The sequence below is a fragment of the Pelobates fuscus genome, chromosome 3, assembly GCF_036172605.1.
Source record: "Pelobates fuscus isolate aPelFus1 chromosome 3, aPelFus1.pri, whole genome shotgun sequence".
Taxonomy (NCBI): domain Eukaryota; kingdom Metazoa; phylum Chordata; class Amphibia; order Anura; family Pelobatidae; genus Pelobates; species Pelobates fuscus.
In genome coordinates, this window is record NC_086319.1 from 299,552,829 (window position 1) to 299,576,960 (window position 24,132).

A 24,132-nucleotide genomic window follows, 5' to 3' on the forward strand; every position below is an offset into this window, starting at 1 on the left:
GGTGTGGTTGAGGTTGGGTTACCCATTTTGCCTTACATAGGTCTGCTTCATACAGAAATTATGCTCCTGTACCTTGGTTTGGCATAGTAAGAAAAGGAAGAGCCCTCCTGATGCACAACAGCAGTGATTAGTGTTACACTGTGTCGCTGTTCCGTAGCCCGGGGACCCGTTGCAACCTTAGCGGTCGCCCGCTCTTGTTGTCATATATATGTGTTATACGTGTTCATATATACAGGCTGTCTAGATCATCTCTTTGTCGTTGCGTTATTTGCGGTAGGACTATGTTAATCTAAGGGCTCTCATCCTCCTCTCCGTAGCGTATGAGAGTGTACTTATCTTTGTGTACGGGCTATGTTGTTGCCTAGAGTCTTGGATTAGCTTTATTTTTTGTTTCCAACTCCATCAGTTCCCATGTTAGACGAGCTACCTCTTCATTTTTTTCCCTCTTTTTACGGGAGCCTATTTGGATTAGCACCCCCCCGAACAACTGCTTTGTGGGCTGCCCATTGGGTTTGTAGGGGCACGTCTTCCGAAGCGTTTTCCTTAAAATAGTCAGTGGCCATTTTGGAAATAGTTTGTAGGGTGGTGGTTTCATCTAAACGCCCCTCATTCAATCTCCACTTCCCTCTCCCTCGTGCTGGATATAGAGTATGGAATGTGACTGTAACCGTGGCATGGTCTGACCTCAGGTCCTCAATCCTATGTTGACCCCTGCTATATTTGTGAGAGTATTTTTGTCCACCATGAAAAGGTCTATGCGTGAGTATGTCAAGTGGACCGGGGAGAAAAAGGTTTAGTCTTTCTCAGATGGGTACTTGTTGCGCCATGCGTCGTACAGGTTGAGATCGAATAGCAGTGTGGACAAAAGTTTACTGTTCGCGCAAGCTATGGCCGTGGGGCACTTGTTGTGTTCTCGTCTAATATCTAGCTTAGGGTCCAGTGTGCAGTAGAAGTCCCCGCATATAATGGTGTGGCCCAGTTTCATTTATTCTATTTTTTTTAGTGCTTTACGTAGGAAGGACATCTGAGCCTTATTAGGTGCGTATAAGGTCGCTATAGTGACCTGTATACCGTTCAGCGTCCCCACCAGGACTAGGAGGCATCCCGACGTGTCCGTGTATTGTGAACTTGCTTGAAATACCCAGTCTGAGTGAAAGAGTATAGAAACCCCTTTTGATTTGTGCGTAGAGTAAGCATGGAAGGCTTGGGGATATTGTTTTGTGTGGATGTGTGTGATGACTTGCGGGTGCATAGGTGGGTTTATTGGAAACAGACTACCACGGCCTGGGATTTGTGCATGTCTTGAATTGCTAATCTACATTTGTGCGTTTAAACCTTTGACATTTAAGGAGTATATCTTAAATTAGGAGTAGCCATGGATATAAGGAAATCCCAATCCACTTGGGTGCTTTCTAACCAGAGTAGTCCTGCATATGTGTGTAGTAGGAGGTGGTTTAGGCCATGTGGGATCTTGTCTACCGTTCCATTCAGAAGAAACCAGCTGCAATGTGAACTTTGAGTCGGCTAGGGATTTTGAGAAGAGAGCTTTGACTGTTCTCAGTCCATGACCTTTACATTGTGTGGAACCTGAGCCCGTTATGGATGCAGAGAAGAGGGGTGGGAGGAAGCGGGGGGGGGGGGGGAACTGGGGTCTACAGAAAAAATAATGTATATCCATAAAACCTCTGCGTGTTGTGCAAAGAAAAAGACAGAGAGGATGGCGGGGCATGTCTCCACTCATTGTTCGGTCAGGAGGGGTGGAGTGTCTTCCACCAGTGTGAAGCCTGTTAGTTTTTGGTACTAAGCCAAACAAAACGTCAAACAGATATGGAGGAGTATCCACTGTCTTGGGGATCTACTTAGTAGTTAGCTGCACCTCCAGCAGTCATTGCCTAGGGCACAATTTGTGTGAGTCTCCCCACCGTCCTTTCTGGGCGTAAGGCGAAAGGGGTTTGTGTTCCTCAGCGGTATAGCAGTGTTCCCAAGGTATACTTTCGCCTCTGCTCTCAGGTCAGCACAGTGGAAGTCTTACGTGTCTGGGTCAATACACATTAAGGTAGGACGTAGAGTGTGTTCTATGCATTTGCGTGGGTATCGTCTTTCAGCCTTTATTTTTATTTTTTGCCTATGTGTATATAGAAATGCAGTTCTTATGACAGTTGTGGTAGCTGTGTCTGTCACTTATTATTACAAATAATATTTTTTTTTGTGTGTATGAAGGCTGTGTGGGTATATTGGGGTGTGCGTCGGCATTGGGGGTTTAACCTCACTGGCCGGGGGTAGACCTTAGACGGCAGGTTTTGCAGCTGGCCGCAGTGCTTGAGGGCTGCAGGGGATGGGGGATGGGTCTTTGAGATGCTGTCAGGAGGAGAGTAGTGAAATGGAGCACCCAGCTATAGTGTGCTAAGGCTAGGTTCAGTGTGTTTGCCCGCCCCACCAGCCTTTTCTCTATGCATGCAGTATGTTGTTGAGTATGTTATCAGTGTGCATGGCCTGGGGCCCAGAGGTCTCCTGTTTTCGGTGTTGCAGTCCCAGTGATACACCAGGGAGGGAAACCCCGTGAGGCATCGGGAAGGTATCCCTCCCTACATCATCCTACATCTAGCTGTGAGGGACATGTCAACCAATGTGTAGAAACATTGCATTAACTTCATACGTGAATTGCATAGCTAAAACACAAAACAGAAATAATGCAAGACAGTTACAATAGTCAAGAGCTGTACTAAAAGTTCCTGCAGTTTCTCACGTTAAGCTATGGGAGGCTTATCAGCGCCAGTTTTAGGGACCTGTCTTAATTACATACAAAAACCTTGACATCATATTTAAACTGCATGGCTAAATTGGAAATAATGAAAAAACAGTTGTGGCATTTAAGTGCTGGACATTTAAGAAGTCCTGTATGTCACTACTTCTCCTTGCGATAAGTTTCGGGGAGCCTATCGACCCAAATTTTAAGGACCTGCATTATTTTCAGATGTAAACTGCATGGGTAAGTCATGGGTAACGTAGGAAGGTCATGATACGTTATTGCTGGACAGTGGAAGACCCCACAAGGTACCCCGTATCCGTACGGCATTTCATGGGAGGTTTATCAACCGTATGTCAGGGGCATGTTTTAACTTCCTACGTGAACTTCACTGCTAGAGTTTAGGTGAGTTACGACATTGCGCTGCTTAATTGCCGGACAGCTAGTGGCCCTACAGGGCATGTCATAACCTTATGGTAAATTACGAGAGACTTATCAACACATATGTTACGAACATGCATTAACTTCAAACACGAACTGCATGGTTAAATAATATATGATGCGAGGCACCTGAGGCACCTAAAAGCTGGACAGTGAGAAACCCTGTAAGTAACGCCATATCCTTACGGTAGATTAAGTGATACCTATCAGCTCTAAATTTAGGACCATGCATTAGCTTCCTACATTACTTCGTGGCTAAATTATAAACAGTGTGTAGCGGAGAGCTGATCTTTCACAGGTTATCTCCACTAAAGATCCCAGTGAGGCTCAGGAACAAGTAATAAAATTCCATATAACAATAGTCACAGCAAGCCAGGTAATCCACGAATATCCCAATACGGATCCCAATGACTGGACGACACACAGCATCAGGAGCAGAACTAAACTTTTATTCCCAATAACCTTCTTTTAAAGCATTCTCCCATACAAAGGAAGGGATCCACATTAATTAGTACAATATCCTGTAGTGTAACTGTTACCTCCCACACATCTCCTTCCCTCAGTGTAACACATAATCCACTTATACATACTGCAGTTTTACCCGATTTCTGGATGTACCCCAAAACAGTCAGATAGAATTATATAATCTGGGGGACTAACATATTCAAAATTCACCCAGATCGGACCAGGGGTTCGGGAGTTAGGTGGAAGAGGCAATTTGACCGACCGCACACGAGGTAGTATCCGAAAAAGGCTCCATGTGTTTTGACCTTGCAGTCGGTCTCTTTTCGTGAGATAAAATGCATAGAAATACTTGCCATCCAAAGATAAATCTGTATTCGTATTAATTCCCTTGTTCAGGACATTTATCTTATCGAACGAGGGGCTGGTTGGCCCCTCCGTTTGGGAGTTATGGAGCTCTGGAAGTCTCAGCGGTGTTCGGGTAATTGAGTGTCCGATTTGAGTTCCAGACACTCGACGACCAAACACCGCTGAGATTTTCTTGTGTATGATGGCCGCCGCCAAGTGGCTCGTATGCCGAACGGCGACCACCCAGATATATACAAAGTAACGATTGCATGGTCAATTAGTTTGTGGTTACAGAGTGTGAAAAGCTTAACGAGGTACACACTTCTCTCTGGGGTGGTCTGATGGTTTGGTATTTTCATTCGTATGGAACACGGAATGAAAACTACCGAACAATCAGATGAAGGCTACATAAAATACAGCTATACATGGGAATAATTACAAGAAATGCATTTTTAAAATGAACTTTTGAGGACAGCCCAATACCATCTGCTACACAGTGCAATACAGTTGTGATACTCAAGTGCTGGACAGCAGGGAGTCCCAAGTATTCTTTCTCATTAGGCCTGCAGGTAGGGTCCTGGGATGGCTCCCGCCATTCTCCACTCTGACCTCATCTTCATTGGAGAGGAGCGTTTAGGCAAAGCTTGTCCCTGTGCATGATGTAGGCCCCATTCTTTCAGCTTTGCTAGACCCAGCTCCAGAATCATCACTGATTTCCCCCTATACCACACCAGCAACTTTGTGGGGTAACCCCATCTGTAGGGGATGTTATTATTGCGTAGCGTTTTGGTGACATCAATAAATTCCCATCTTCTTGCCATCGTGGCCACAGATAGATCAGCGTAGATGTGGATATCTTGCTCTGGTCCAGGGAGGTTGGTGAGTTTCCTCGCGGCGTTTAGCAGCTGTTCCTTGGTGTTGTAATAGTGGAAGTGGGCTATGGTGTCTTTTGGTGTATCCACAGTGTAGCGTGCCGGTCGGGGTAGGCGGTGCACGCGGTCAAACTCCCAGGTGGAGTCTTCGAGCTGTGGTACGAGGAACCTGCATAGGGCCTTAAAATATTGTGGCAGGGCCTCATTGGTGATGGAGTCACTGATGCCGCAGAAGCGTAAGTTGTTGTGCTGCGACTTGTCTTCCATATCCGCCATTTTATGTTTCAGGGTTGTCTGTTCTTCTTCCAGCTTCTACAGTTTGTCTACCACTTCGTTGTGGGCTGTGCAGAGCTCCTCCGCTTTAGTTTCCAAGTGCCTTGTGCGTCCTCCAATGTCTGCGATATCTTTCCGCAATTCGTTGGTGATTTAGCAGAAATCAGGCCCGAGAGACACCTTCAGCTCTTGAAGCATGGAGTGCAGGCTTTTGTTGGTGACCGGGATGTTGTCGGGTGCCAGCGGCTCGTGGTTAGATTCTGTAGGGCCCTCCGAGGAAGGTGAGTTTGCCATGTGGTCATCGCCATCTTGAATCTGTTTCAGGTGGTCTTTTTAACACTGGTGTATCGGGTCGGTGATTTTTAATTGCTTCGATGGTGCCATCTTAATGTCATGTGTTGGCACTTCGTCTCTTTGCGGGATTTTGGTCCCGTCTGGCTGATTAATCATCGCTTTGGGCCTGGTGGAGTACGAAGCGATCACTACCTGCAACTTCTCCATTCGGCGATTAGCCACACCCTCCATGTCCTTGAGATAATAATATCCCAGCTTTAAACATGAGTTTAGTCTAAAAAATGCTAACATGCTTCCAACATTCAAGCATTTTTAAAGTCGGATGCAGGAAAGAGTTTTTAAGAGGGAACATTTACAGGCCTAGTTAGCTTTGTTTGTAATTGCTAAATTGTGCGAAATAAGTAATTTAGGTTTAGTTGTAATTGTCCATGAGTCAAGCAGTTCTTCCAATAGCATTACACTCGTGACTACTCAGGAAATAAGTGGATGCCTTACACATTGTGTGAAACATTGTATGTAATTTGTATAATAAATAGATGTGAAACTGCTCCAGATCAGACCTATTGCAAACTTGTCTTGACTTTAATACAGACTGCTTATATGGTGCCACTATTGTTTATATGCAACAAACAAAATACTGGGCCTTATACACTCTTGAGAAGTGACAGATAGACCCTGAAGTTAATTTTAAATCTGATTTACATGTGTAAGTTTAATTAATTTCTACCAGCACCATATTGTCATACAAATGGACATAATAATAGCCAGAACAATACAGTTCTGTATTCATGTCTTGACCCATGTACCTGTATGGCATGTCAGGGTGAGCATGAGTCTCTTATTGTTTGTGTGTGTGTGTGTGTATAACTCATCAATCACAACTTGTTATCTTCTAGTAATACTTTCTAATAAGAAGTTAGAAACTATACACTGTAAAGTGAGTCATGGAGAACAGAGAGGACTTTTTTAATATTCATAATTTAAATGACAAATATTTACTTTTTACGATAGACAAAAAACTCCCAAATAGGTTTCACAAATAATCTTAGCAGTGCAATTATAGAACCTGTTGTTGTGAAAATGAATAACATAATCAAATCCAAAACGTAGTCCCTACAGCATTTTGATGCAGCCTCAAATGAAGCCAGGTTTAAAATAAAAACGAGCTGTATGAATTGCTTTAAAAACATCAGATCAGTATTAAGAAGAAAAAAAATGAGAAAAAAAGGGAAAATGGATTAAGTAAAAGAAGGTAGACAAACTTTGTGTTGCGGAAAAGATGAGGGAAGAATCACGTAAATGATAGTGAATGGTCATTCACAGGAGAAGAACCAATAATGATTCCAAACCTCTAGAATAGTTGCACTTACTAAGTCATGTAAAGTTCTTCTGAATTCTATCTATATATTAATATAATAGAGCCCACTTAAGGGTGAACTTTTCACCTTTCTGATGTATTGAAGCCATCATTACCTTCATGGACTTAATGTCCTCTGCTCTATCCAGCTATTGCCAAAGAGTTGGCACCACAGTGGACTGCAGTGCCCATTAAAAAATACCACAGTCAGTGTGCCCATTAACAAATATCACAATAAGTTTCAACTTAGTAAATACCACAGTCAGTGTGCCCAGAGACACACACTGACAAATACAGACATGGAGTCGCAATGTGTATTGGGCTGTGTATATTTCTGAGTACGTCTGGCGTTGTCTACCTGTCTATGGGCCTGAGAGTGTGTGTCTAAAAGAGCTTGTGTGTGATTGTACATTTTTTGTGAGCATGTGTATGATTGTGTCTGGGGCCATATGTGTGTGGGCTAGGTGCACTGTGTTTTGTGTCAGCTGCCTGTGGCTTTTGTGCATTGTGTTTATGGCAAAGTTATTTTTCATGACTGTGTGTGTATGATGACTGTCTTCAGGGGGTGACCATGACTGGGTAAAGGAGTAACTGTGGCAGGTTGAGTGTGACAGGGGAAGAGGGGTGAATTAGACAGGTTTGGGGGGTTGAGTGTGACTGAGGGAGGGTGAGTGTAACAATGTTAAGAGTGAGTGTGACATGGTTCGAGGAGGGAGTGTGACAGGGTGAGGGGCGGATTAGGGGGATAATGTGACTGGGTGAGTGTGGCGTGTTTGGGGGGAGGAAGTGTGACTGGATTAAGGGGTTTAATGTGATACGGTTAGTGCGGCATGGTTGGTGGGGAGGGTATGACAAATTTCGTTGTTTTCTGCAGTAATCTATTCCCTTGTGGTCTACCAGGTGCAGAGTGGAAGACCATGTATTTGTTGTCTTGCAAGCTTTGGCATTGGAAATGTCAGCGTGTTGCCATAGTAGCCAATATTCTGATTGGCTGGAGCTTGCTGACAGCTACTTCACAATCTGCAGCTCTGCACCTGGCAGAGCTGCAGACCGGAGGCTGTGCTGGGCTCTCTCCCATGCCGGCTCTCCTCTCAGCAACCATGCGGCGACACAGAGCAGAGCACTGAATTCTATCTTGGGATTGTGGGTAGCTCTTTCTTTCTACATCTGGAACAATCATAAAGTAAGCATCTTAATCCTTTTAATATCTAATACATTTCTCTTCTTGAAAATAAAATGTTTCTCTTTTTGTTAATATAAAATAATAATAATAATAATAATAATAATAATAATAATAATAATAATAATAATAATAATACATGTCTTCACAAATCCTTTTTGCAGTTCCCATTTTACTCCTGGGATTTTGTAGGAACATTTAAAAAATCTGTGTTGGCAGTACATGTATCTGTATTGTTGATACTCCAATGTGCTATGCCGTTATTCCGCTATTGAAATTTCTGTAACAGTTCCATGTGTGTTTATCCTCTCTCTGACTGGATGTCCAAATATTGTGATACCATGATTTTTATTTACAGTTCAGAAACACAGCCATTATCCATACGTGATAATTACCATTTTTGAGCATTCAAGTATCATCTGGAAGAGTTCTGTTTTCACACCTCTAGCGTTGCATTTTATGTAGTGAAACAGGACCCTTGCAGAAGACAACCCAGATGAACCTTTTGTGGAGAGTTTGCACATTTCTACATATTAATTACCTTACATGTTTACAGCCAGTACTAGCAGGGTTATTCGTAAGTCTCTATGCTCCCAGTTCAGATTCACAGAAATAATCCAAACCGGTCTGGAGGGGACAAAATCTGGATATTGATTACAGTAATTATCAGTGTCCAGACTTGCAATATAGCCTTCAATTTAATTTGAACATTGACCGGATTTAGTGAATAATTCCATGGATTTGTTTAGAGTGAATCTGGTTTAAATGAAGTATTTGGTAAATATGTGACTTCTATAATATATATACGCGATATGAATGTGAGAATTACAAATTTTAAAGCAAATACTGGATGAAATCAAATGAGATGTCCATACTGGTCTTCAGTAAATATGAAATTTGCACGTTCACTTGAAATTTGGTGTTATTTTAATCACATTTTGCCATTAATACATACTTTTTTATTTTTTTTATTTTTTAAGTTTCATTGTAAAATTTTATAGAAACTGTTTGTGGGTGATAACTCGTGTGGTCTCATGTTTTTTTGGTTTTTCTCTCTGGCAGATTGCGGTCTTTCAGTGGAGCTAATTTTGGCAGTAGAACCCAGTGATGAGGTAGCAGTACCCGGGCAGCCAGTGATGCTGATGTGCTCTGCAGATGGTATCCAGCCTATCACCGTAACCTGGAGGAAGAATGGAACTTCCCTCTGGTTTGAGGAACATATTTTCCAGTTGTCCAATGGCTCCCTTTACTTTTCAGTTTTTCATCCTAAAACTGCAGACAGATTTTCTGATGAGGGCGAGTATGATTGTGTGGCACAAAATCGTTTTGGGTCCGTGGTGAGCAGGAAGGCGCAATTGCAAGCTGCAGGTGGGAAGGGTTTGATTGCTGAACAATGTTTATTATAAAGTTGTAAAATAAAATGTTTGCAGAGACAAATTATTAAGAGTAGGCGTGCATAAAACACATATTTTGCTTTGCTAAAATTGCCTTTTCTCTATTGAGGTTTGAAATTTTCAATTTGGGCTTCTTTTGTATACTAGACTACTGAATATTTAGACATTTCTCATGCGCCTCAATGTCATTTTAATAAATGTCTCATTGTAGCAGATTTGAGAAATCCCAAAACACTAAACCTTTGTAAAGTTGGAAACTGTTGTTCTAGACCACCTTCAACAACATGGTAGCTGACTGTCTAAAAGGAGAATGTGTAGCCAAATTGAAAACCATTAATATCACATATACCACCAAATTTTTGCCATGGGTAATCACTCACATCGCTACCGAAAGGAGAGGGTCAATACCTATAGAGTCACTCACTCCCAAAACTCAAGAATGTAAGCTGCTGGCCTTGTATGCTATAAGGTTTATTTCCACTACTGTTTCTGTAGAATCCTCTAGGAAATCCCCCCCATGAACCAAGTCAGAATTACTGTTCAAAGTGTAATATGAACTAGACTTTCTTCTAAACACTGGGTTATATGCATGAAGAAAAGGGCAAGCATATGAAACATTTAATTTGTGATTTTTAGTTCAATGATAAATAGAACAACATTCACTTACATTTGAGTGACCACTTGGGGATTGGTTAGCTTAACTGACATGATCCTTTCAGTGGACAGATGACCCCAGTGTGGCTCCGGTCTGTCGCCTAAGGCCTAGACATCAAAGGACCTTTTTGCAACCCCCATGGAGCCATTCAACAAATTCCATAGTGTCTCTGATCTTTTTCCGCCCCACCTCCTGTGGCCAATCGCTGCACAGATACAGAACACGTAGTAGGTTTTACACTACACTAGACATTCCTGTAAATTGAGCATCACATGCGGATGAGGCCTGGGCCAGGGCTACTTTATCGACTATACACAGATGTCTGCACTTTTCATATATTTCTTATACTGTACTCTGTACCTGAGAACGGTCAGTTCTACCTGACCTGACCTCCATTAAAGCTGGTTTATGTACATTCTGTGCACTTGTAAATGCTCAAAAAAAAATAAAAAAAATTGAGAGTTAAAGTTACAGTCCATTGGAACACAATTCTGGGACTGTCCCTGGAAAGCTAGGACAGTATTCAATTGTTTTTCCACACTGAACACTGGCTGTGATAACTCCCAAAATCGGAGTCAGTAACTTCTGTATTTTCTGTTTACATAAATCCATCGGCTGGGGGACTTTGAGTAGATTTAATCCTCAAGGTCTTGAGCATGACCCACTGACATCAAATAATAGCTGCATTTATAGTCAGGAGGAAATGTAAACGGATTAGAGCAGGATAAAGAGGATACAGGATTTTATGGGTCACCATGCAAGGTATTATTGGGCCTCTCTAACAAAGGCAAGTAATTAAAGGAGAAAGGACTTCAGGATCATGCTGGCTTCCAGCTAGAAGTTATCTCACCATTATCTGGAGACTCACTAGAAATTACTCTTATTGTAAGTGGTTCAAATTGCAACTCAGTTACATTTGTTTCTGATGGAAGAATCATAGATGTGGGAATTGTGTAACCTCCATTACCTGTGAAACAGGTTATTGTGTCTGGCAGCAAAGTAACCCTCTGTAGACTGTAAAAAAAACCAGGCCATTTAACCATTTTCGTCTTGGCATCCACTGTATGATGATATTGGTCTCTGAAGGCAAATTTCTAGCATATTGTATATGTTTTTTCAGCATCCAAAGGGTGCACTAATATCCAGTACACACTACAGAAATATATTAACTGTTCCACAACTAACGAAGATGCTGTGCATTCAGCTACAGACGGCCTGAAGCAGCAATCAGTCGTCATGCCATAAGAGAAGTCTGGGCTGTCTTGTGGCTCCTTTGGATATTACAGCATTCAGAATCCATAAAAATCTGTAATGCACAAACCTTGGCTTGGGTAATAATATAGAATAACAAAAGAGTATTTGACCATGTGGTCAAATTTACTAAACAGCAATTTGTGTTGCATTAAAATATGAATATGAGCAAAATACATTTTTTATGAATATATGAGATCGTAAGCTCATTTCATCAGGGTCCTTTTCACATCTGGTTTCTGCCAACATTATTTTGTTTTTCAATTTTTTCAATATGGTATAGATTTTCTAAAGTTGTTTTTCAGATTCATTGCTTATAGCAGTGCTCCTCAACCCTCTCTTCAATGCACACCTAACAGTCCAGGATGTAGGGCTTACACGGGTGTGTCTAAGGTGATTAGAAAAAGAAAAAAAAATAGAGGCCAGGGTATTTCTAGTTTTTTTTTTTTTAACACCTTAGATACATCCAGGTCATCCCTAAATCCTGGACTGTTAGGTGTGCCTTAATGAGAGGGTTGAGGAGCACTAGTTTAGATAATAAACCACATATCTTTCTGAATAACCTCTCCAAGCCTATATATACACAGAGCATTACACTGTGTACCACTATGACTTTGATAGTGGGTTATGTTTCCATTTTGCCTTAGATGGATGCTTCCAATTGGCACATACCTCCTAAACTCATACATTTTTCCTACTTTCAAGCCTTCCAACAGGTGAAGGGGAGAACATGCTCTCTTTCTTTCTTTACTAAGTCCTGTCACTTTATCACTTCTTCATATCTCTGAAACCCCACTGCTCAGAGAGAAGGCAGGGTCACATAGGGACTTCCATCAGTTATCCAACCTAAATAATTATTGTGCAAACTGTTGAAGTACAACAAGTCTAATTTCATACCTACCAAATCTCATATATCGGGCTGGGGCATGAGTTTTCATGTTCGTGACACAGTCAGTGTTACAGCTTGGGGTCTTGCCTACAAAAAGGCACAGTATCCTGGCTAGCATCTGCTGGTAGTTGGGAAGACTGAGTAAAAATCATGTGCCTGTGGACTTGACAGGTGTGTAGTAGCTGCTAAATGTTATCTGGCATAACTGACAAACCTAAAGTTATCCAAAGCTTTATAGGAAAAGATAATATAGTAAGTGTTGTTAATTTAAAAAACAAGTCATGCCCATTCAAATTCCTTCTAACTCGGTAGACAAGACTAATTTGTAGTGCACTGTTTTATATTACTGGTTTCGGGGCATTGATGTTGATTTTGCAGATCAGCAGCCTCACAGAACTCCCCCCCCCCCCCCCCCGCCCCCACTTGTTTGCTCACTGCGTTTTAGGAGTTTAAGAGTAATGGGGCCCCTTCCTGCCTGAGCCTGAGTCCCCTTAATGTGTCTTTGAAGCAAGACCATGCACCGACCCACCCTTGGCTGAGCTCACTGCCTCATTTTCACAGGTCATAGGAGATGGACAATGATAGAAGAGGCTGCCTTTAGGATGAACAAATTATATTTTGGTGCAGTGGAGAGAGCCAATTAAGATGAGAATTCCCATGTTTCTAACCCTTTGCATGCTGCTCTGAGTGACGCATACATCTTACAAGCTACAGATGTAATGACAGCTAAACCAGATTGTCAGGTTGTATATTAAAATGTGAATATCAGTCATTTCAAGTGAACCAATATTTCTGTGATAACAAACGAGTCTTGAAAGATCCTCTATCAAAAAGAAATGCCCCACTTATTTAACAAATGATGCAAATGCAAAATAAACATGATCTTCTATATTAGCACAGGGTCTCTAGGGATTGTGATTGTGATTGTGTTATGTGTATGGTCATTAAAGTATTAAATTCACCCTGAGTCTCTGATCTTGTGAATAACCCTGACAAAGTTGATGTGAGCTCATGTGTTTGTATTTTGAGCTGAAACACTCTTTGCTGCATGTGGAAGGGTAAGCCTGAGAAATCTGAGGCTGGTTTCCATGTTTCTGCTGCTAAAAATAAAACCTACAACATCCAAATTACAGGTAATTTTAGCATTCAGAGCTACCCACTAATATATTTAGCACGCATATAACATGCTTTTTGCACCATGGAAACAAAAGCAATAGGAAAAAAAGACCTTCTTTGCTATTAAGTGACAAAAGATAGGGGCCGTTTTTGAAACGTAAAATGAATCTGATGCATGTTGTCTCTTAAGGTTTATGACCAGTGAAAAAAGGTGAACATTTGTAAACACATTTTATTGTAATCTCCAGATTTATTATATTTGGGTCAGATCTAGTTAGAATTATTGATTGAAGATAGCCGTGTATTAAAATGTTTTAAGACCACATCAAAAAAAAGTCAATCTTTATTTTCCATTGAAAAGTGTCAGACTCAGGTCTTTGCCGTATAGTTTGGTGGGTTTATAAAAAAGCATGTCACTTATTCAGGGCTCTTTCCATCTGGTCCTCTGACCTGGATTTGTGTGGCTCAGAGTTTACATCCGGTTTGATTTTAGCACGGGCCTCACTCTTGCCCAGGGTGACACGTGAATTATAGCCTGTTCCACTGCCAGAGTTTGATTCTTTAATTCTGCATTCTTTAGTACCTAACAAATGTCTTTTATCCCAAACTTATCCAGTCACATGGAGCCACTCAGGCACCTTCCTAATTAGAAACAGAAAATATAGTATTTTCATTACCGGTGAATAAATCATATATCTGTTTTATTTTTCTTTGTAGCGAAATGTTGCTCAAATGGGTGCAGGAACTAAGAATAATACAAGTATAGGAGACTGGCCCTGGAACATCAAATACATGCAGTGAGAGGGGTTCAGTCGCTCGTATAATAAGAAATTAGGAGACATGCATTTCTGCTCTGCAGTCAGTGATCTTGTCACATTCTAAAGACTGCTTTGTGATCAATTTAAATTTAAAATACATGTTTCTTATTCCCAAAACATGACCGTTTTCTTAGCTCAGATAAGACTTCTGTCAGTGCTTAGATAGCAGTTAAATTGTACATTCCCTGCTCCAATGGTACATGTGCTTACATATTGTAAAAAGCACATGTACGACAGACAGGCTTTCATATTGTCCTGTCGGAGGTTTGTCTTTGGGTTACCGCATCAGTGGATGGAGGTGAATTTCTTTAAAGTGGTTGTTGTTTCCTGAATTACTGATGTTGGACAAAGCATGACCTCTCAGCACATGGATGTCAATTAAGCAGTGCCCAAAATGTCAACAGGATCGATTCCAGTATCCTCCATATTTAAACACCACCAGCAGCCACTTTTCATGGGGTTCCAATGTCAGATCAATGCAGGCTAAAGGCACCTGTATGTGATGTCATAGCCTGGTGTTTTCAGTCAAAAAAATCTGCAAAATTGTGCAAAAGATCAGGAAAAGAGAGCTGTTTTGGAGTGCTATTTGAGTTGCAAAAGTATAGATGTCCGCTGCTCCAGAAATTGGATTAGAGATTAAAGATTAAAGTGAACCTGCCTACCATGTGGATTAGAGGTTTTGTGGTCACGTACATGGATTAGCAAACATCTTTGACATGAGAGAGTAATTTCTCCAGAGAATCAATTAGGGTAAAGTAGGCCTGTGGGCCAAAGACTGTCGGCCAGCACATTTACTGCAAATAAATTTGCATCATAAGGGTTGCAAAGAAGTCACTTCACTTAATAAGAAGCCAATATTCTGAGTGCCACCATGACCCCCAAATACCACTATGAAGAGGGCGCAAAAAACATGAATACAAGTGCAGTATTATCCGAGTAGGAGTATGTGGGAGGAATCTGTGTCTTTTTCCAGGATCAAATAGAGCGGTCCAGTAAGTGGGTGATAGCAGTGTCTCTCGGTACATTCCCATTTGTGAGGGCATAGCCTTGGAAAATAGTAGGTTCATACCCCCGCAAAAAATGGAATGATCTAAAAGTAAGAAAATGCCGTAGGCTAATAAAGAAACTGGAGGGCCTTGCATAAGTTAGTCATTTTACCTGCATTTGCTGCAATCTTTGTGAGATATATCAGCCTTTTTTGGTGTCCAGATAAGCATAGCAGCTTTCAGTGGTAAAATAGCCCTGTCAGTGGTTGGTAATAGTTTTAGCCAATGAAAGTGGCTGTACATTCTCATTAACAATGAGTAGCTCAGCATGGCACTGAAACTGGGGGTTTCAGAACATTCACCTTTGGTGCAGGTACAGCTGGGTCATCCAGTAAGGGTGGCCATGTCTTGTATAGCCAGTAAGAGGGGGTGCCCATGGAGTCACGGCAATGGTGGTGGACATTTTGGAAATAAAGACCTGTGGGTTCTGAGGTTGACAACCATAGAATGAAAGTATTTATATTCCTTTTAATTCTTTCAAAATAGTTTGAAAATTGTACCTCTATAATTTCAAAAATCTTGCATGTTTATAAAATTGTTGCATTCATTCCCTGTTGAAAATGGATCAGGATTTTCACTCACTATAATGTCATTATCTGCAACAGGCAGTAATGGAAGATTTAATCCTGAGACAGCGTAATCGCGGTGTCAAAGGAGCAAAATATCCACAGCAATGTGGATCTTAATTGTCCCTCAATAATAAATTGTTAGATTACTACAGCTAGCGGCATTCAGGGCAAGGATGCATACAGATTTCATCCAAATCCCTTAGGAGCAGAAAACAGTCTTAGATCTCTCTCCAGGAAGACTCTGTGAATAACAGGTCTTTAATCAAAGAAAATCTAATTTATTATAAAGATAGATATATTTTATTGCCTTAAGAGCAGCAAAGTGCAGCTTACTCCATTTTCAGCATCAGCACCCTTTGTACCTCCATGACTACAGACACTAATGTAACAATCACTAATGGTTCCTTCTACCTCCCTCAGTCTACTCACATAAATAATTGTTCCTGCTTGGAACACTGCAACTCACTCGCTTCTTTGAATATGGTTTGTCTGGCTCCAGGTTCTGTGTGCTAGTGCAGTGATATAAGATAATATCCCATACACATTACCGAAGTGTTCTGATTGCTGTCAGGACTCCAAATCTAGTGCCAACTTGTTGCTCGGCCATGATATATTGATGAACTAATATGACTGTGCACCCCAGCTCAGCTCTGAGGGAAAAACATAATTAAAGGAACACTTTAGGTTCCAGAACAACTAGAGAAAAGCCAGTGTTTACATTGCTGCCTAGTAACACATCTCGTGGTAGTCACTCAGATGGCCTTTAGAGGTGCTTCCTACGTCAGTGCTGCACAGTGTGCAGCACAGACGTTCAGTGCATGGAGATGCTGAACTTTCCATATAGAGATGCAATATATAAATGCATCTTTATGAGGAGATGCTGATCGGCGCAGCAAGGCGTTCTGCCGCGCATGTACAATAGCCTCCCAATGCTTTGCTTTGTGAAAGGATTAGATTGGCGGAAATTGTCAAAATGGATTATCTCAGCCACAGAGGCAGGGCCAACTACAGTGAGACTGGCCCTGCGCCTGAAAAAAGGTGAGTATAATACTTTTTCAAAGGGAGGCTAGACAATAGTGATTTTACTACTGCAGTGTAAGGAATACATGTTTGTCTTCCTGACATGTTCCTTTAAAGATTTAATATCACATACTGTACATAAGCTCAACATGGGTACCAGTTAGGCATAATGTCTCGGTGTTGGGGGACTTGCCTGGTGCTTCCCCCTCGGACATTAATTATTATTTATTTATAAAATATTTTACCAGGAAGGATACATTGAGATGTCTCTCGTTTTCAAGTATGTCCTGGGACATATACACCTGACTGTGATAGTTGACAGCTGGATTACAAAGCCTGTGCTTGTGATATTTTGTAGGCAGTGTTTTTTAATGTTTATTGGACTATAAAGTGAATATCATACTGAGTCATTCAATATTTTATCAGGTATTACTCTGATGGGATCAGGGAAAGCTAATCAATTACAATTATATTTCTTTTTCTGAAAGCAGCACTGGCACTGCTCTTATTTTGGCATAAACTAATAGTTCACAAAACGGGTTACAAGATTATTCTTGTTTGTTTATTTTACATAGTTATCTTTGCAAGAACATATGTAAATTAATTGAACCGTTACAGCACCCTGATTGCAGTGAAGGTGCAAAGGCACGTATTGCACAGTAGAAGGAATGCCTGGGGTCATTGCCTTGTTTTCAAAGTATAAACGGAACCCAAGTCAACCCCTCAGTTACCCTGACCTTCCTGCACTCACCCCGCCCCTCTTCTCCATTCCCCTTCTCTCTGTCTCCATACATCACTGTTAAGTTCAAGGGTCATGGGGGAGTGAGAGGAATCAATGACCTTGTATAGGCTGGCTCGCCTCTCTCTTCCCCCCGCCCCCCCTAGGGGAAAGCTCTGTTAATGAAATACAGAGACACAAAGAAAAAAACGACAAGCAAAATTCGTAAATGAAACTATTCTCAAATAAGCCTTCAAAATCTGAAGAGAAAAGCATATGATGTATATAGAATTGTCCTTCTACTAAATTCCAGATTAAAACTTGGCATCTTTTACACTCATGTCTACCTGTCTGCTATCCATTTATTTAAAAAAAAAGTTTTGATGAGAGCAAAACATTTACTCTACAAATTTACTTTTGTTCATCACTACATATGCATTGCTGGATATTATTATTACTAGCATTTATACAGTGCCACCATATTATAGAATGGGGATATTTGACAACAAGTGATTGACAGACATTAGCAGAGACAAAAGGTGAAGGCGTTGCTCAAGCGAGCTTCTGGATATTTAGAGGAGCTGACAGAAGGCATTCTCATCCTGTATTCTAGTTAGTGAACGCAGCAACATCTTGTATTTTAGGAGATGAAGACATTAGCACTATATATATATTACCAGATGAGATTAGTAACATTCTGTATACTAGAAGATGAATGCACGTAGCTTTGTGAATACTTAATATTGAGGCAGTAGCATCATTTATGTTAGAGAATATAAGTAGGAAAATGATGTTGGCTATATGATGAAGGTACTAACATCCTCTGTGTAGCATTTTATGTTATGGATTAAGCAGTAGAATCGTGTATGCTAAGACATACAGACAGATCTCTGCTTGCTTCTCAATGAAGGCAATATTTGTTATGTAGGCTGTAATGGAGAACATCGGTATCAGCCTTGTAGTGGATAATGGGTATCCTATAGTTGGGTATAATGGAGTCAGTACATACCTTTCATGATGGGGGTACACAGTAGGTCTTCTGTAAGCTAGGGGTTATGTTGTTTGTGATGAGGAACTTGCTTGCAGCAGCATGAATACCCTGGGATACTACTGAATGAAAGTAGGATGCCAAGGAGTCGTTCAAATAAGGTATATTGTTAGTACGTTTTAAAGTGGTAACTTAGATTTCAATAGAATAAACTAAATAAAGAGTGGTACTGGTACCATTCTACCAATAATACATTCCAAAGTGTGCGGGTTTTTCGGGTTATTTAGGTAGAGAGGTGATTGGAGGATGTAGGGGTGTCAGTACAGTGCCTGTGAATCTTTGACTTATAAGGGTATTATGTAATTGAGGTGAATAATACAATAAAGTGTTCATAATGTAAGACTTGAAATTAATTCTAGTTGCATTTCTGTGGGGCAGAGTGTTGTGGAGAGATGGCTTTAATTCCTGTTGAATTCAATATTGGTTTTTTTTCTAATCACTAATGAGGAATTGAAACTGGTAATCAATTTGTTTGGAGTAAAGATAGACTTGAGGTTATATGGGACTGATTAAGATACATGTCTAATACCACCAAATACCTGATATCTTTTTGTAGGAAGGGAGGAAGGTCACCAAGATTTACAGTACCAGAGGAAAGGTTTGGTAATCCTTAGTGACACACTGACATGCATAGCATAGTAAATTACATGGAGTCATCTTTTCCATCTCTTAGACCACTAAATGGGGTCTGAATTTAACAAAATGTGTACAATATTAATTTTTGTATTTGGCTTTTCGGAATGTTATCTCTTGTACAGTAATAATCAAGCGCTTCAAAAAAAAAAAAATGACCTAGACTCATGAAGTGTTCATGTGCATATTTATCAACTACTAAGATAGAGAGGACAATACTGTGTACCGTTATTTAAACTAAGTGAAATACGTATTAAATGTCTTGCCATATTTATTGCAGACATCTACTATATCACATGGAACATATAAACATGTAAACTCTTGTAATCTGGCCAATAATACCTCCTATGTATTATTTTATTTACATCATATGTATTATTTTATAGCATGTTGGCTAAGTATCATACTGGTGTTTCTCTTCACAAAATGCGCAGTAAATAATAAAATGAATATTACGCAACGTATTTGGTACTGTACAAAAGTGGTGAATTGATAAATTGTTGTATATATTACAATATTTAAAAGTAATGTATATGAAATTGTAAGATATAAAAACTTTCTTATATCTCACTTGTAATTTAACATTTTATTAGACTGGCTTTATAAGGCATCAGTGTTATTCACAATAATGTATTGTACTAGATTATTTAACGAAAAACGGTGCATATACAGATGCACTATAAAACATTAACATTGTTGTATCCATTATAATTACACAATGCTAACAGGAATCTCAGTCTTTCTTCGTTCAGAACAGGAGCCAATGTGTCATCTATTCATTCACAATGGCTGTAAAAAACAAACTGTTTTACAAGGTTTTTAAATATTTTACTGGCTCATTTTCAGCCTCCATATCATAGCTGGATTCTTTTATATAAGGTTATGAGCTGCCTTTACTGGCTCCTCTGAGCACAGTGCGGCCTGTAAAGAAACAATATAAATGCTATACAAGATTTATATCCTGCCACAGTGCAAAAGCTGCCAGACTCTACAGAGGGGGAAAAGGCTGGGTTCACACTAGCACCTGGTAATGTGCAGCTACACTGCTGTACACTGCCTTTTAGAGAGATTCTTTTTCAACAAGAATGTATTTCCCCATTTTTGGCAACATTTAAAATTGTTTCAAAATTATTATTTTTTTTTTGCCCTCTTTTAGATCAACAACAGAAACTGAAATGCTGACCTTAAGGGCTTGAGTCTGTTTTGCAACATATATTATTAGGTCATTTTGTAACAGTGATGTTTTGTTACATGCCTAACCTTTCTGTTAATCCACAGTGTGTTTATATCTTTTTTTTAACTTTCATATTTGCAATAGATAGGTAACTTTAAAAAGTAAAAAAATATCTGTCCACTCATCTATGCCTTTCTGCCTGTCGATCTCCATTTGCATTTATTTTATTAAAAGAACACTCTAGCATAAAGAATACAAAGCTGTATTCCTAACGCTATAGTGTTCTAATTGCTAAATAGTTTAGCGTGTTCAGTAAAAACCTGGAAAAAAAAGGTTTTCACTTACCTTCTTCCAACGCCCCTTGGCACCACTCTGCCTCCCGCGACATCATCCGGTTTTCTTGCAGATAGTCCAGTCCAATGCTCCTCATACAGGAGGATTGGGGACTGATGCGCATGCGCGGCGAGTGCCACTCACATCCAAATACTTGTAACAGAAAATCATTGAATTCAAGCTGCTATCTCACATGACCAAGTTTTACTCGGTTGTCACAGAGGAATCACCTGTAGTGGCTATCAGGAAGACAACCACTAGGGGTGTGTTTAACCCTGCAGTGTAAATATTGCAGTTTGTATTTTAAATTGCATGTTTAAAATGACAGGACCTCTATATACAGATCACTTCCTTGAGATGAAGTGGTCTGGGTGACTTTAGTGGTCCTTTAAATTGTTACTCCAATCCTTTTGAGGGGGAGGGCCTTTTCTGGGCAATGTGCCCTACTGGCACTCAAATTCAAGAACTGACTGTTCACTAATATATCACTCCCCGTGACAGGTGCCATATTTTCTATCTGTATATTAGTCTGTTTGCCTATTCGTTGATATACTTTGTAAAGTGAGGACACTGGTACTGTGTAGGATCGGAAAATGAAGATGAGGAACTCAGTGAGGATCCCCTGGAGTAAAAAGAGACAAGGATTACGAAAATGACATCTCATAATTCAACAATTGTGAACAATATTACACTTTAGCATATACCCAATCAAGATATAGGCACTTTCTATAAATATTTTTAATGAGGCAAACTAATCAGTTTTAGTCTTGCAGCCTTAATCAACCAGATTGGTTAAATATATAAGGAACACAAATACCCGTCTAATAGTACATTAGTTCAATTATGTGGGGTGGGGGACTATGGACCTTTAAAAAAAAGCATCAAGTTGTTGGTAAATGTTCCTATTACCTTATGATCTCCTTCTAATTAAAAGGTAGGAGGTCAGTGTAACCCTTTCAGTACTACTCTGTGAGCCAGATAGGTCTCTGTTTACTGTGTTTGTTAAACCTTTGTTGTTCTTCTAGGCAAGCAGTGTTTGAGAGCTCATGCTTATTCTCACCCTCATTAAATGTATTTTTATTTGGAGATCCGGCTGTTGCTGGGCTAGCCGTCTAGCTGTTTAAAGGGCAGTAAGTTTATTGTATAATGGTGTTTATTATATCTGTGTTGTAAAAATGTATTTTATATGTTGATTGTAGCTCTAAATAGAGTGTCATAAATTCTACCCCTTCCAATGCTTCTCAGTCTTAGTGACATATTCATATACCAGAGAACACAGGATGTTTGAGTACGAAGATCCCCAAATTCAGCACTGTGGGTGCCTTCTAAATGAGATTACATATGTTTTGTGTGGTTGCCAGCTGACCTCCACATTCAGGACAGTAAGTGGTCCTAAACAGCATATAATTATATGGTAGTCTAGATCTGTCACATTGCATCATCTCAGCGCATTTGATATGGGTGGCACACAGGGGTATCCCCTGGCAGTGCTTGACAGTGGTCACAGTTCCCACCGGAGCTATTTTCGGCTCTTTCTCTATAAATGAACAGGAATTGTTGGAAAGTGGCAGCTGTCACGTGGGAATCTGGCCTACATTCTAAAGAAGCAATTCAGTTTCTCCTGGGTCCATGCCAGCCATTGGTGGCTTTAACTGTGCGATTCCCTTAAGGGAATGTAGAGCTGTATGTATTCAGTCTTTAGGTTTTATTCACTAAACATCAAATGGGGTGAATTAAAATCTACATTTAGGTCAAAATAATTGATTTGGAACTCAGCTGTAATTACTGTTTCGCTATTTTTCACCAAACGTTAGCAATTTGGTCTTCAGTTCCCCACCATTTTCTGTTAATTGAATAAACCCTTTATTGTTCAAACCGCTTTTATTTGTGTCACCGAAAATGTATAACAGTGCGATAGGATAGTAAAATGGGAGACACGCAGGTCTCGCAACATCAGGAGCAGCCATATGATTATAAAGAAATGAAAACCTAAACAATATTAACAATTAGAAGGTAGTACAGTAGCAGTATCATTAACTTCCAGGTAGTGACTGTGTAGTACATGGTAGTACATGGTCAAGATTCGCCTGTCATCATAACGGTTGCATATAGCCTAGGAGTATCTTCTAGGCGGATAGGGGCCATTATAACGTCTGTGGTATATCATAGAGAGGACTCGTCGTGCCAAATATTACTGATAAATAGTGGGTTTCCATTGGGTCTCATTGCCTCGCGCAGGTCCTGTTTTGTTGTCCGGGCGGTAAAATCTGTTGGTTTAGTCTATAGTAGTGGGCATTAACGAATTAGCAGAGCATCCGCATAGCACCTGAGGCCCAAGCCTGCCATACCCTCCTGTTTGACTGTTGTTGAGACTAGTGTGCACGAGCAATGAGGTCAGACTCTTGCGTGGGGTCAGGGAAAGAGAGCAAGTGGTGTAGAAAGGAGAACACAAAAACAGAAGGAGATAGGGAAGAGAGAGGGAAGAGAGAGTGAAAAAAAAAGGGGGGGGATCTAGAGGAGCACCCTCGTCGTGCCCGTGGTAGATTCGGGACCGAGGTGTTCCCTGCAGTGAGGCGTCACCCGCCCTGGGGCGTGGGTGGATGTGGGGGGGTGTAGAGGGGCACGCCTCACGGGCTACGCCCCCGCCCGTCCCCCACACCCTGCCCCGCCACGTAAGCCAGTCACGGCCACCACCTCTCAACATGCTTCTCCTCCATACCTATCAATGAAGCGTGGATTGATTCTGCCCTGTATATCTCCTCCACCCGTTCCATCCATAGTCCAATCGTCAGGGTTACATCTTGCTTCCAGTGCAGTGGGATCAGAGCCTTGGCGGCGTTCAACAGGTGTCGGAGTATAGATCTTCTATACACCCCGATGGTGTCTGTTGTAGAGTGTAGGAGAGCCGCCTCTCTATTGAACCTGCCGTCCGATCCCAGTATTTCCTCAGTTCGTCGTTTGACCTCGTCCCAAAATGGCGTGATGCGTGGGCATTCCCACCAGATATGTAGGATTGTTCCGCGCCCCTCCCCGCATCTCCAGCATGTGTCGGGTACCGCCGGGAAGATCCTGTGCAGGCTGTCGGGCGTTCTGTACAAGAACGATAGACGCTTATAATTGGTTTCCTGATAGTTGGAGCTAGAGGAGCATTTGTGCTGTAGGATCTTTTCCCATTGAGTCGCAGTGAATGATGTACCCAGGATGCGTTCCCAGCGTCGGTGAAAGGTGTCCGCGTTCTCCAGGTGACCTATAAGGAGGTGCTGGTAAATGAGGGATGTGGACTTGGCTTGGTTGGTCCTTTGGTCACAGAGTGTCTCAAACCACGTCAGGTCTCTATGTAGGGTTTCTCTGTGCGGTAGGGTTTGGTAGAAGTGTGTAATTTGTGTGTAGCGGAAGATTTGCATTGCGGACGGTTGGTCGTTGTCATTCAATTCCCGTAGTGGTATTATGCCTGTGTTATTCAGCAACTTATAGATGGAGAGGGATTCTCCCCCA

At 41.0% G+C, this 24,132-nt stretch overlaps 1 protein-coding gene across 2 annotated transcripts in view; it reads left to right on the forward strand.

The window, feature by feature from the left end:
• Window positions 1–24,132, forward strand: part of IGDCC3 (immunoglobulin superfamily DCC subclass member 3) — a 109,743-nt gene that overhangs the window by 34,954 nt on the left and 50,657 nt on the right. For both annotated transcript variants that reach the window (XM_063448782.1, XM_063448783.1), the window contains exon 2: window positions 9,036–9,341. In XM_063448782.1, coding sequence (XP_063304852.1) covers window positions 9,036–9,341 — 306 coding nt within the window. The remainder of the gene's footprint in view (window positions 1–9,035; window positions 9,342–24,132) is intronic.